The 15,728-nt window shown below is 36.9% G+C and overlaps 1 protein-coding gene across 1 annotated transcript in view; it reads left to right on the plus strand.

The window, feature by feature from the left end:
* Positions 1-15,728, plus strand: part of LOC140146841 (protein unc-119 homolog B-like) — a 54,381-nt gene that overhangs the window by 14,298 nt on the left and 24,355 nt on the right. Inside the window, exons 3-4 of the mRNA XM_072168722.1 lie at positions 6,558-6,671; positions 8,112-8,223. Of these exons, the coding sequence (XP_072024823.1) occupies positions 6,558-6,671; positions 8,112-8,223 (226 nt within the window). The remainder of the gene's footprint in view (positions 1-6,557; positions 6,672-8,111; positions 8,224-15,728) is intronic.

Here is a 15,728-nt window from a genome sequence, read left to right on the forward strand (position 1 = left end):
TGTGTCAACAGTGAAAAATGTTTGTGTCAACAGTCAAAAATGTTTGTGTCAACAGTGAAAAATATTCCTCTCCTGCAAAATGATGAAAATACAGTTCTATACAACCAAAGGCTTCTAAAGGCAGAGATTGTTCTACACACCCAAATTTGTATACACAACCAGTTTTTGCCCACATGGCCTGTACTTTGTACACAAATCGTAAATTTACACACCAAGTCTTTTGAATTTACACACCCAAACCTTCAAATCCTGCCTAAGACCCTGTATGTGCATGCCTACGTACACTTATTTGCATCATTATTAGCCAGGTTTAAATAACCTAATAAATGATGCTTGTTATCATCTGCAAATTGACCTTGGACTTGTATGCCTCGTAATTAACCTGCTGTCAGGTAATATGATAACATGTGACATGATCAAGAAGGGCAATAAGTCGGATGTTGCTAATATTGTTTTTGAGATATTGACAAAAACAGTGTTCAAATTCTTTTGTTTTATATTGTTTTCAGCCATTGATAAATTGCTCATAACTCAGTAACCAGATGTCCGATTTTGATGGGGTTTGCATCAAAATGTAGCATTTGTAAACTGCCAGATAATGATGTAAAAAACTTCTAATTGAAAATTGCCGACATGTGACTCATTCCCCTTGATCATGTCACATATAAACAATGTGGTGTGATCAAGCAAAATCAGTCTGAAGTCAGTCATACATGTATACAATATTTAGTGTCTTATACTCTTTTGGATTGTAACAGGCATTTGCAAAGCTACATTTGGCAGAAAACGCCATTGAAATTGGACAACCAGTTCAAAAGATGTGACCAGTTAAAGAATTTCCAAAACAGAAGGAAACAAAAGGAAATATTTCCTTTGTTTGACTATATCTTAAAATCAATATTTCTGACTTCTGACTGATTTTGCTTGATCACATCACATATTACTAATGACACTGAAGGCCCGCCTATATACATGTAGTCTGACGTCTCGAGGGTGATTTTCCATTCCGGCAGACACTGCGGCTCATTTTCCTTCAGTGTCTTTTGCAGTGGCTACAATGTGCCTCCACATTTTCTGCTGCAGAAAACGTAGAGCTAGTAGAACAAAGGTTACAAAGCATTCACTGGAGCGGAAAATCAAAGGCAGAAAATTGGAAGTCGCTGTGGAGACTGAAAATGCTATGTCTGCAGTCTGATATAGTCTGGCCTGTAAGCTGTCTACAGTAGATAGCAGGAATTAAACCGGTGTTTTTTTCTATCATTTTTGTTTTCAGAATACACTACAAGTAGGTCAACAGTGTTTTGTGTAATTTAGAGAGTTCATTGCTGTCTTCAGTAGATAGCAGTATGTGTGAAAATAGTGTTTTTGCTTCTAATTCACCCTTGCACAGATTAGTCATCTTGCTATCAAAACAAGGTTCTCCCTACAAACGCATGCGCTTTCTGTTTCTTGTGGTTTCTAGCAACACGCTATCAGGCTTTTGCAACATGTAGGTGGTAATAAAAAAGCATACTTTTGACAGACTTACACACAGCGCATACTTTGCGGTAGAACCTGCTTTTGAGATGACCGTGTGATCCTTGAATATATGCCAACTACTGGTCCAGGTTTTTTAAAGATTTTTTAAAAGACATGTCTCAATCTGCACTGGTACGCAATGCAGAAAGCTGAATTTCAGCAGGGTTACAAAGTTACCTCAATACGGGCATGAGAATTTTCCTGCTTTTGCAGGATTTCCTGCTTTTTTGTGGTCCAAATTTCCGCACTTTCTTTTAATTTCAGCCCTTTTTGGCCTTTTAAACGAGCATTTCACATGCTTTTTCAGGCTTTTTCAAACTTTTCAGGTTTTCTCATGGTTGATCATTCTCATGCCTGTCAATAGAATTACTTGATTCTGTGTGGTAGTAACCGGATAGTTGTCCAAAATTCTGCTCCCTGCATTTAAAGCAACACATTGCTGATGTGTCTAGATACTTGCAAAAGTAACATGGACTGTTCCAGTTGAAATCCATACACCCCTATGGATGACATGACCTTATTATTGATTTCACAGTAAATTCACACATGGAGTGTGTGTGAACATCAAATGTTGTTAATTGGCTAACTCTCCTCTGTGGTGTGATTAAGGTCATGTCAGTGGGTGTATATATTTCACCTGGAATAGCCCAATTCATTGCCAAACTTAGTGATGTTTCCTTGGGCATGGCAGACCATTTGTATGTAGCTGGGCAAGCCTGCTTTATACATGTATGGCTTTTAGTCAGATAATGTACTAGGGTTACCAAAAATGTTTAGCCTGAATCACGGTTCATATAATCCAAAAGTCACCCAATTTTTCTCCCGAACTAGGTGGTTTCTAGATTGGACAGGTAATCACTGAAAGTTACAGGATCCAATATCAAAAAAGTCACCCACCCAATTTGGTTTTAACCATTGGCTTCTGTGGGACACAATTTTGTCAAAATTCACTGGGAAATCTTGAAAAGAAGTCCAATTGGGCTACTAAATCATGGGTTTGGCAACACTGTCTGGGGGTATTTGAAATTGGATCAAGTGTGTGGATGAGATGTATCGTGTACATTAGACATGTGTGAGGTGTAAACCTGTTTTATTGGATTAAGATCTTAAGGTATTGGAAATATAGGGTGAGTTTAGAGTCCGAAGTTTACCGTTTTCTAAAATCCATTTTCCGTGTTGTAATCCGTGACATTGTAAAATTTGTTTCATAAATAAAGCTTAAAATGTTTAATAATGACACAATAAATTGTTCAATATCGCGATCAATATGCTCTGTTTGGAATTCACACGATAATAGTTCGATGTTTGGAGGGATATAGGGGGTTCATGCCTTAGTAATATATACCTTTATTTCGGTATTATTGAACATGTTGAACAGTATTTTTATCATAAAAATTGACACACACAACTCATGATTGTTTTTAACATTTATTTCTCTTATCTTTAAAAAACATGTTTGTCACATCATTCGTGTTGTACCTCCGATTCCGTGACTTTTTTTCCATTTTCCGTAAAACGGAAAACATGGGACTCTAGGTAAACCTGTTTCGAAGTTGGGCTAAAACCTGTTTATAGTTTGTTCTTGTTAAGGGCAGAAGATGCTGTTCCATTTAAAATCCACACTACCCCTATGGAAGATTTTGGAAATATCTGCCACAGGGGGAGTATGAATTTCAAGTGGGATGAGCACAATAGGCAGCTCCATTTGTATTTCATACAACCTCTGAGAAAGATTCAACCTGAATCTACAACAGAGGGAGGGTGATTTTCAATTAAAGCTGGTTATAATGCACTAATTCCATTTGAAATTCATACTCCCCCTATATTTCCAAAATCTTCCACAGGGGTAGTGTGGATTTTATTGGAACAGCCCAATAAGGGGTGACACATTCGTCCATGCCCAAATTTTTAAAGTCACAAGAAATTGGAAGAAAAAAATGAAAGTCAGAAATGAAATGAATGAATATAATCGCCAGTCAATATATATATTGTCCATAAGGCGCGTGAAAGTCGATTCCGAGTTTATCGTCCCCCGTCCGCGTCACTTTTTGGACACCAAAAACACCTGCGTCAAATTTTCAAAAATGCCAAAATAATTCATTATTTTCAAAGTATCAGTGTTTTCACCAGTTTTAGCAATTGGAAACATATATTTTTGTTTGTAAAACATATAAATTTATAACTTGGAACCAAAACCAGGCTCTTTTCTAACTTTTCTAGTCCCTACCCATATAAAAACATGTTTATAAATAACATGTATGAGTGTGGCTTTAAATCAACACACACTTTAGGTCAATAATGAAATCTGATGAAATAATGAAAAATGAAAAAGTCACATCACCAACCTGGGGAAAAAAAGGGACGATAAACTGGGAATTGACTTTCATGGGCCTAAGGGGCTGTGCAAATGAGACCTGGGAGAGGGCAAAATGGGTTGGGAGAACTTTTGGCAAGCCAAGAACGGGCAAGAGCAATTTTTGCACACATTTATAAGGTCACCTTTTTAATGCTCTAAAAAGACTTGCAAAATCAGTATGGAAAGATTAAATGATGCAAAATTTCCTGCTTGATCATAAATTTGCAAATTAAGGGGGAGGAGCAAGGATTTGTTGGCATGCGTAGAGTCGTTCAAGTAATTTCTGGCACACTGTTTGGACACAGCCCCTCCCCTGGAGGGAGAGGGCGAGCAAATTATTGCACAGCCCCTAAGATAAATAAAGAGAGAGAGAGAGAGAGACATGCACATCACCAAGAGCAAGTTAATTTCTTTTTCAAACATATTCAAAAATGAAATGCAACTATGTCAATTTCTGAAAGAAAAACAGTCCATCACACAATTTGGACTTGCGGGAGACAGACCAATAAATTATATATTTTTCTGTTTTGCGAACCATTCAATGCATACAACTTCCAACATTTTCTGTATATCCTTGTCAACCTGAATCTGTTTATTCCTGATAAGTTGCCATGGTAACGGAGGAGCCACTCGACCTATTGGATCAATATTACAGTTTATTAGTCGTGCAATGACTTGTTCTTTTTATTATTGTCAGTGGGCATTCCATTGATGTTACGTCTGTGATATTATTATTAGTTCGATTGTCTGTACAGCAGCAGATCAGTTTCTTTGAAAACAACAAATCCGAGGTTTGAAATTCAAGGATCTATATATTAAATTTATTGTGTGGGTTGTTTATTCAAGTGCATGACGAGGCCCCTTGTGAAATGGTTTGTTGTATGCAGGTGTGTGTGTCGGGGGGAGAGGAGAACAAGTGGTAGTTTTCGTGCAACTTTTATTTTCGCAAATATTGATTAGGCGATTAAAAAAAACCCTGTTTGATGTGCCTGACCTTGCATTTTGTGATGTGAAGAATTCCATGGTTAGAATGGGGGGTGCTTGAAACTGTAAGGTTGGAAACTCACACAGGGGGGGGGGCATACAAGAGAGGGTGTTTGTGAGTTAGAGAATAAAGGTATTTTTTTAGCCGCTGGAGTGCATCTATCGTCTCATATAACACGGGCGACATCATTATTTTCTGCCTCGTTGTTTTACTTAAATTCAAACAAAAATATCATAAGTATTACAAATTTCAATAAAATTAAATTCTACATTTTACAAGGAATTACCTAGGACTTAAAATCGATCAGTCCCGTTGTTGCAGTGTGCCTCGATTGGTTCAAATAGCGAGTACGCATATCGCGTTGATGCACACGCGCTGACCCGTGTGATATCGTGTCATATCACATGGGTAAGAACCAATAAGATTGCAGGAACGTTCTCAAGTGTTTAAGAATGCATTGTAAATTCATTTGATCTGTGGTATGCTACATACAGAGTGCATACTCATTCTGTACACTATATATACTACATAATTGTATCAAAGATGTCTATAAATATCGGATTAAAATGAAATTAAAATGTAATTTTATCATCAAATGACCATGTGCATTTAATTGTTTTCAAGGCTTTTCTTGTATGATACTAATGAACTTTTGTTTTCATGGTTCTATAAAAATGATGAAAACATGGTTATTTTACAAATTTATATTTAAAATATTTTAATGATAACATTATTACAATAATCAATGAATGAATAATAAAGCAATTTCCCTGATGGGTCATAGTTCAGCGTGTCCCAAAACCGTCATACAGTGGTTTGGGAATTTGTAATGCCGATGTGGCTTTGCATTAGAACAAGCAGGAGATAATGAATTTATCAACTTTTCGGTAAATCCCATTTAGCCTTTGCGGGTAGGCCTAAGATGTTGTCATTTAACGTCATGCCGATGTCCACATGATTTACACAGTAACAATGTGCGTATTGACGTGATGACCTCAATCTACGCACAAAGGCTTAAAGGAGTATTTCGTGATCCTAGCATCCTGTATTTATGTCATTTTTCATTAGATATCCACGAAAAAAACCTATTCCCAAAATTTCAGTTGATTCCGACTTTGCGTTCGCGAGTTATGCATGATTATGTGTATTACACTGCTCCATAGAGAATACGTTGTAATTTCGTTCTGGTGCACCAGAACGAAATTCAAATTTCACGATATCTTTGCTAAACGAATTAATCTGCAAGAAATATTTTGTACATAAACATTATGTAGCCAGAGGTTTCCAGTGATATAAAAATCTCAACTTTTTTTGAGAAAAGTGGGGGATGAGGCTGTGGATCACGAAATGCCCTTTAAATGGGATTTTCCCACAAAATCCTACCAATTTACTGTGCTTTTTTTCATTTTTCAAACCCAATGGACAGCCACCTGTCAGGAGGGCAAAGTTAGCACGCTCTCTCCAGCATGCGACTTGAAGTAGCACATAACCTTCGGCCTGGAAAGTGAATTACGGTAGCGCGTAATTGTCATGCTTTACAAACAGTCATCAACTCCATAGTGCAATAATACGGCTAAATATTAATTGACTCTCAACCATTGGGATTAAAGTATTTATGTCTACTAGAAATGATAAAGTTGCTGTCACTGATCTAATATTGACCACTATGTCTGTCTTTTTGTTTGTTCTCCCTTGCAGACTATTTGTGTGATCCAGATGCTAATATCTATAATATAGATTTCACAAGGTTTAAAATTAGGGACATGGAGACGGGAACTATACTATTTGAAATCGCCAAACCACCACCATCAGGTAAGTCACAATGTAATAATAATAAATTTGAATGTTTTGAATTACATTTGCTTCTATTGAACAGCTAGCAATGCATACTAATTCAATGTGTCCCTGGCTGTGCAGTTGTACATTGTCCTATTCTGTCGGTCGGCGAGATATTACAGATTGGAATTCTGGCTCCTGATTGGCCAGATATGGCTATTTATAAGTTACTCCCTGGAGTGAAAGATTACCTTTGGAGTGAATGACCATTCTCTTTACAGCTAAATCACTTATTGTTTGGAGTTGCTTCTTTGATATAATCAGCAGCAGTAATGTCCTACAAATCAGAGATGTTACTTTTCAGGTTTTAGCCTGAATTCAGGGTTTTTTTTGTCAGTTCAAATTCCTGTGTTTTTATTTATTTTCAGTCCATTTTGGGGCTTTTTGGCCTGTATTCACATGCTTTTCAGGATTTTCTCACCAGATTCAGGTTTTTTGAGTGAAACTCTGTACAAATGTACTTTAAGAAAATTTAACACTATGAAGTCCAAAACATTTTAAAATTGGAAAATTCAGGACCCATAGACACCCCATGAAAAGTTTCACGCCAGTTATGGTTAGTGAGCATGTCAAATTCAACCACCACCCCTGTCAGAATACCGAAAAGAAATAAATTTACATGTTATTATTTTTGCGGTAGGTGCTTGAAAATGAAAAGCATGAAAATAAATGTAGCGTGAAATTTTTTATTTTGACAGTATTTACTGCTTCAGATACTCCAACTTTCAACATGATTTTCTCTTCTAAAGTTTCATAATTAGCATATTCCAGTTGAAATCCATACACCCCCTATGGATGACATGATCTTAATCTTCCACACAGGGGGTGCAGATTTCAAATGGATTCGTCCCTTCTGGTAACTCCGTTGAAATTCACACTACATGTGTGCAAGATAAGGTCATGCATTTCAACAGGAATAGCCCATTACAAAGTTGTTGTTTTCTCAGACGTGTTTAAATTTAATAGTCTTGATGTTAAAGGGGGAATGTTGTAAAATGTGTTGCATCTATAACTACACCCAGCGGCAGGATGCGTTTGTTTTTAAATCATGCTCCAAATTGGCTATTCCAGTTAAAATACATACACCCCATGTGGAAGACATGACCTTAAGTGCCCACACGTACAGGGGGTATGGAATATAAATAGAGTCGCACATTCAGCTAGTCCCATTTGAAATTCACACTCCCTGTGTTGGACATTAAGATCATGTCTTCCATAGGGGGTGTATGGATTTCAACTGGAATACCTAATTGAGCAGGGATTAGTGATAAAATGCAAAAGTTAATAATTTATTTTATTTCGGATCAGCCAACACTAGATTATGCTTCAGTACCAAGTCATGGTTACTGTCTACAGATACTGTGAATATAAGAATTAAAATAATTTTTATTTCATTTTTTTGCTTTGTTCCATCAGACGAAGATGAAGACGTAGAGAGCGAGACAGAAGACGTAGACCCTAACGCAGGACGGTTTGTAAGATATCAATTCACACCGCAGTTCCTCAAACTCAAGACAATTGGTGCAACGTAAGTTCAATTTTTATGTATCTTTAATGGTATTCCATTCCAGTGAGATCACTATAAGCTCATTCATTACAGAATAATATATCAAGAGAAAGGTGGCTCTGACAAGGCAACTGGATCTTCAAATATTATGTCTACAGTTCATAGATTCTATGTAGTGTGCAGTGCATTATATAAACATATGAGCAGTAGGTGTGGGTATTGATAAACTACCTGATGTGAGCATTAGATGGGGAATTGGTACACTACCTTGTATCAGCAGTAGATATGGGCATTTTAAATAAACTACCTGATGTAACCAGTGCTTAGATATGGAAATTGATAAACTACCTCATGTGAGCAGTGCTTAGATTTGGGAGTTGATAAACTAACTGATATGGGGCCAGAGCCAAAAATGGTCATCACTCAACCTAAAATTTAGAAATTGTCACAGGAGTGAATTTCTCCTCTGGTTTTTAGACTACTAACCAAAGCTTATGAATCGCCAAAAAAAAGGGTCAAATTTGCCTGTCAATTTCGGACGGCAAGCAATAAAATTCACATGTAGCGCCCTCTTGGTGTGGCGGGACGGAATTGCTAAATTTGATGTTACTACATGTTTAAAAAAGATAGGAATTTTTTGTTTATGGTAATATAAAGGTCTTCTGTATAGACAATTTCAGCACTCAAAAAAATTTCAGTGGACTTTGCAAAAATAAAGAAATTAATTAAAATATGTGCAAAATTCCGTCCCGCCACATTTTGAGGTGATTTTTTTACGTTCCGGAAGGGACGAAAAAAAAAAATTTAGTCAAAACTTTCCAAAATATCAACTATTATGGTAATAAACATTTCGAAGTACACAAAAATTGAATTCATCAACTTTGCTAGATTCAGAGCCATTTTAACTTCTTCTTTTTCAGGCCTTTTGTGGTAGGATGCCAGCAATAATGCTATTTTCAGGGTCTGTGGTGTAAAACATGGCCCTGCCACATTTTGAGATGATTTTTTTAAGTTCAGGAAGGGATGAAAATTTTCTTTCTCAGTTAATATTTTGCAATAATTTTTCATTGGAAGTGAAAGAAAAGACAATTTTGTAAGTTTTAAAGTGAATCAATTGCTTTTTTTCTTGATTTTGACATGGTGGACAAAATTCCGTCCCGCCACATTCCGTCCCGCCACATTGACATGATTTAAAAAAATGAATGAGCGTACTATAAAGAGGGGGGTGAATTTGATAATTCCTTCCATAACAAAACAAGGATAGTTGAAGTTAATACCAATGTTAGAAACAAATGTTTTATCCCAGTACTTTTGATAAAAATTCAACAAATGTACTGTGTTCACAAATACATGAAGTTTATCATTCCGTCCCGCCACATCGAAGAATTTGTGTTACCGTGGCAACATGTTGATTCTTTGGACTATTTTTCTTGCGTGTGAATGTAGTCTGTAACTTACTTGTTTATATTAAGAACATGAAGAATCCATAAAATAAACAGTCACAGAGCTACAATTTAAAAGGTCTATCAAAATTCTGTCCCGCCACAAACGGGAATTTTGGCTCTGGCCCTATGAGAAGTTGATGTGGTTATTGATAAACTCCCTTGTATTTGATATAGGGCTGATACCTGATAATCAGTAGATTTGGGAATTGATAAACTACCTGATATGAGCAGTAGATGTGGGCATTGATAAACTACCTGATATCAGCAGTAGGTGTGGGCATTGATAAACTACCTGATACCAGTAGTAGATGTGAGCATTGATAAACTACCTGATATCAGCAGTACATGTGAGCATTGATAAACTACCTGATATCAGCAGTAGATGTGAGCATTGATTTAAACTACCTGATACCAGCAGTAGATGTGAGCATTGATAAATTACCTGATATCAGCAGTAGATGTGAGCATTGATAAACTACCTGATATCAGCAGTAGATGTGAGCATTGATAAACTACCTGATATCAGCAGTAAATGGGGAATTGATAAACTACCCAGTCTACCTGATATCAGCAGTAGACGTGGGCATTGATAAACTACCTGATATCAGCAGTAGATGAGGCGCATTGATAAACTACCTGATATCAGCAGTAGATGTGGGCATTGATAAATTACCTGATATCAGCAGTAGATGTGAGCATTGATAAACTACCTGATATCAGCAGTAAATGGGGAATTGATAAACTACCTGATATCAGCAGATGTGAGTGTTGATAAACTACCCGCTATTAGCATTAGATGTGGGCATTTATGAACTACCTGATATCAGCAGTAGATGGGGAATTGATAAACTACCTGATATCAGCAGTAGACACGGGAGTTGATAAACTACCTGACTTCAGCAGACAGCAGTAGATGTGAGCATTGATAAACTTCCTGATATCAGCAGTAGATGTGAACATTGATAAACTACCTGATTATATCCGCAGTAGATGTGAGCATTGATAAACTACCTGCTATTAGCATTAGATATGGGCATGATATCCGCAGTAGATACATGAGCATTGATAAGCTATCTGATATCATTGGTAGATGTGAGCATTGATAATTAGTAGATGTGGGCATTGATAAAAAAAAACCTGATATCATTATAATAGATGTGGGCATTTCTAACTTACCTGATATCAGCAATAGATGGGGAATTGATAAAACTACCTGATATCAGCAGTAGCGGATGTGAGCATTGATAAGTTACCTGATATCAGCAGTAGATGCGAGCATTGATAAGCTTCCTGATATCAGCAATAGATGGGGAATTGATAAACTACCTGATATCAGCAGTAGATGTGAGCATTGATAAATTACCTGATATCAGCAGTAGATGCGAGCATTGATAAACTACCTGATATCAGCAATAGATGGGGAATTGATAAACTACCTGATATCAGCAGTAGATGCGAGCATTGATAAACTCACCTGATATCAGCAGTAGATGTGAGTATTGATAAATTACCTGATACCAGCAGTAGATGCGAGCATTGATAAACTACCTGATATCAGCAATTGATGGGGAATTGATAAACTACCTGATATCAGCAGTAGATGTGAGCATTGATAAATTACCTGATATCAGCAGTAGATGCGAGCATTGATAAACTACCTGATATCAGCAATAGATGGGGAATTGATAAACTACCTGATATCAGCAGTAGATGCGAGCATTGATAAACTCACCTGATATCAGCAGTAGATGTGAGTATTGATAAATTACCTGATATCAGCAGTAGATGCGAGCATTGATAAACTACCTGATATCAGCAATTGATGGGGAATTGATAAACTACCTGATATCAGCAGTAGATGTGAGCATTGATAAATTACCTGATATCAGCAGTAGATGTGAGCATTGATAAACTACCTGCTAATATTAGACTACCCCGTAGTCCACTTGCCCATTGTGCATACTCTGGATATTGTATTTAAGCTTAAAACTCTGATTTAATTAATGTGTGTGCACAATTGATAGATTTTCACATCTGATCAGTCACCGTACTCCCTCTGTTTGTTAGCTTCCCAAGTGGACTACTGACATTGCCTTGCGGTTAAGATTTTTAACACAGGACTCTATGGAGAGTTAGGCCAATTTCTGGCCTAACTAAAAGTGGCCATGATGTAATGCATCTTTAAATGGATCTGCCTTGTGATTGGTCGCCCATACCTCGCTATGGTTTAAATCGTCTGGGCCCGCGCCATTACCATTAACTACACCGTAAACAACTGTCTGTGGTATTTGCGGTGCTTTTGTGTTGACGCGAAAGTTAATCTCTCATCAAACATCTAGTGCGTACTTGTGGTTAATGGACTGATAAACAAGTATGCTTGACAGTGTGCTTTTAGAGAGCAAAGTCCAGGGGGTAAAGTTCTGCTTACAATTCAAAGTTCATAGTCGAAATTTCGGGTTCGCTATCAATAAACTGGTAGATTCCAAAATCAGAATTGTTCAGTATTAAAGTGAGCCGTTATAATTATGCAAGATAATGTTGCATTCAATTACTTTTATTGTCACTAATCGTCTGATATTTTTTAACTCTTTATGACCATTTTACTATTGAATACTTTAGGCCTAATTTTAATAAACATCAGTATAATTTTGAGTTCAACGAAATGGGTTCATCATGACTAATAATAACATATTTTAAATAAAATTTGACTATGGCATAGTCTATGCTAATATTAGCATTAGATGTGGGCATTTATAAACTACCTGATATCAGCAATAGATGGGGGAATTGATAAACTACCTGATATCAGCAGTAGATGGGATTTGATAAAGTACCTGATCTGCAGTAGATATGGGCATTGATAAACTACGTGATATCAGCAGTAGCTGTGAGCATTGATAAACTACCTGATATATGGGCATTGATAAACTACTTGATATCAGCAGTAGATGTGAACATTGATAAACTACCTGATATCAGCAGTAGATGTGAACATTGATAAACTACCTGATATCAGCAGTAGATTTGGCCATTGATAAACTATCTGATATCAGGAGAGATTTGGCCATTGATAAACTACCTGATATCAGCAATAGATTTGGCCATTGATAAACTACCTATTATCAGGTGTAGATGTACATTGTATGCATTGATAAACTACCTGATCAGCAGTAAATGTGGGCATTTATAAACTACCTGATATCATAAGTCGATGTAGGCATTGATAAACTAATGATATCAGCTGTAGATGTATGCATCCATGGATAAACTACCTGATAATGTGGGCATTGATCAACTACCTGATATTATTAGTCGATGTAAGCATTGATTAGCAGTAGATTCAGACATTGACAAACTTCAACAAATAATATCAGCAGTAGATTTTGCAGGATATTTGATAAACTTTTGACATTAGTAGTATCAGCAAAAGATGTGACCATTGGTAAACTACCTGATGTTAGAAATATCAGCCACAGTTGTTGGCATTTATATATGGCCTGTTAGACAGCATGTTGCCTTAGGCATGGACAATTTATTTCTCCAGAGGCATATAAAATACAGGATTTTGTCATATAAGGCGCCAGTTAGTAAGTAGTTGGTGTGAGCATTGAAAAACAAGCTGCATGACCAAATTTAAGTGAAATAGATTGATTCAATTGCCAACTCTACACTTTGGAGTAGCAGTTTATTGCAATGTTAAATGCCCGCTTGCTTGAAAATTATGCAAATGACATGCATGGATTTGCAAAATGTTAATTAGCAAAATCTTTCTTTTCCTAGATAAGGTGTTTAAGAAAATGTACATCAACTTTGTGAAATTGATGAATGAATTCATGAAATTACTAACTCTACCATACTCGGCAGTGGGGTTTGACCCCCACCCTTTTTATTTTACCCCCACCCTTTTTACTGAGGCACCCTTTATACTGAAAATTCCTGACCCCCACGCTTTTTACTGAGGCACCCTTTATACTGAAAATTCCTGACCCCACCACTTTTTGTATCCATTGATGAAGTCACACGCAATTCGAAGTAAATCAAGTATGCCGAATTCTGCACCTATTTCACATGTGCTAGTCCGATGTTTTTCTCTCCATGAAGTTGATACATTATGTGAACAATGCAAATTTTATGTGAAAAGCTACTACTGTACTGTACAATAAACATTTTAATGCATAACTGTACTTTTTTGGCGTCCAAATGTTGTTCTTGTCATGAACTGATTCGTATCTGGCGTGGGCTCTGTGACTTATATCCTACCCTTCTTCGCTCAATCAATTATGCATATGATTAATGACGTCACTCATACATACGATCGATGTAAAGAATTAACTACCACACATCGTAACACGTCATGGAAAAAATCTGACATTTGCATATCACGGAAGGGCTTCCGGGGAGGATATTGTGCTGGTCTGGACTCACGTAAACAGGCGCTGGGCCTGCATCAAATGGAATTTTATCTTGCGCAGTAAATATACTGTAAGCTGAAACAAGCCCACGCTTTTTATTTCATTCCCACGCTTTATACCATTCCAAGCTTTTTACCCAAAAAGTTTAAACCTCCACACCAATTTTCAGCATTTCGAACCGGCACGCATTAAAAAGCGTGGACTGCCGAGCATGTCTACGTGCAGCTTTCCACATACCCTGGTATGACACTCTTAAGAGTCAGGGGCATAACCAGCTTTCTTGGTCAAGGGGGCCAAAATAAAAAATTCAGGGGCAAAGATGACGAAAAAAATATTCCTGGTTGCATCATTTTGACCTGGTGATATTGATGAGATAAATACCGTACTTTAAGTGTTTTTTTACTTTTTCTAGAAACTGTATGTTTAAGTGTTTGAGTTTCCAAAAAAGGACTTTTTGAGACAATGTTCGTGCATAGTGTGCAAAAATTTGGTACCGGTATATTAAACTATTTAGGTGAATTTTGGTGGGAAACAGGCTCCTTGGCCCTTTTCTTTCCCTTTGCCTTCCTAATTTTCTCTTTCATTTGTCAGAGGGACACTTTTGTCTTTCATTTTTTGTCTGGGTGGGGGGCATTCTGCCCCACCTGCCACCCTGCTGGCTACTACTTAGAGTCTAATGTATCTCTACATTGCAGCCACAATACCGCAAAAGTGACAGATCTTTTAAAATCACAAAAAAAGTTGTGTTACAATATAGTGCTCTGTGGTATAGACCCTCGTATTGATGACTAGTCTGGTTCTGTAATTATGCTATATGATCTCAGCTCAGTCATGGTCCAGTAAATTACTTTAATAGCAAGGAAATTAAATCAAATGCCAAATGGTAATCAAGTTATGTAATGCGACTAGGCAAATTAGTGGTTGGTCGGACAAAATCAAAACACAGTTTCTATTTCATGTGCTATTTTCAGAGCTTTTTATTAATATTATGATGAAAACTCCATCACAATTGACGCGATTCCAAATACAGCGCGCCACCTACGATCACGCCTGGCTGATCTACTTCGCGCAGAGCATCATGGGTAAAGGTCGACATCCAGTCGTCGCGTCGACGATGAACCATCGACCCTGGAAACAGAAACGAGTGTTGCTATCGATTACTCAAATTTGCTTATTTACGTTGATGATCAGCTGTTGATTCAACCCTCCGACGTTTTTTTTTTCATTCCTGTCTCCTTTTAAAGTTAATTTCGACAGTCATGGTTTAGGCCTACCTCTGTTCAGAGTGTTATGCCTATTCCCACACAACCTTATTTTCAAACTTTTCCGAACTTTCCGAGGCGCTTGGGAAAATACTTTAGGCTCTCGTTTACAAGAAAAGAAAACACTTTCAGGTCTTTAAGTAAGTAGGCCTATAATAGACTCAGTGATTAAAAAATATGATAGGGGATAGGCCTACTTCATGCATATATCCTTAAACAAAATTTAAACCTTGTTTGTTTTAAGTAAAGTAGGCCTAATTCTCAATATTTAGAATAACGAAATATTCAATACATAATTAACAGCATGAACAGCGTAAAGCATTTATTTTTTTAATATGGTTTTTTTCTGCCTCCTTTATAAAGTTTATTTTTGACAGTCATGGTTTAGGCCTACCTCTGTGAATGTT

The sequence above is a fragment of the Amphiura filiformis genome, chromosome 2 (genome assembly GCF_039555335.1).
Source record: "Amphiura filiformis chromosome 2, Afil_fr2py, whole genome shotgun sequence".
NCBI classification, from domain to species: Eukaryota; Metazoa; Echinodermata; class Ophiuroidea; order Amphilepidida; family Amphiuridae; genus Amphiura; species Amphiura filiformis.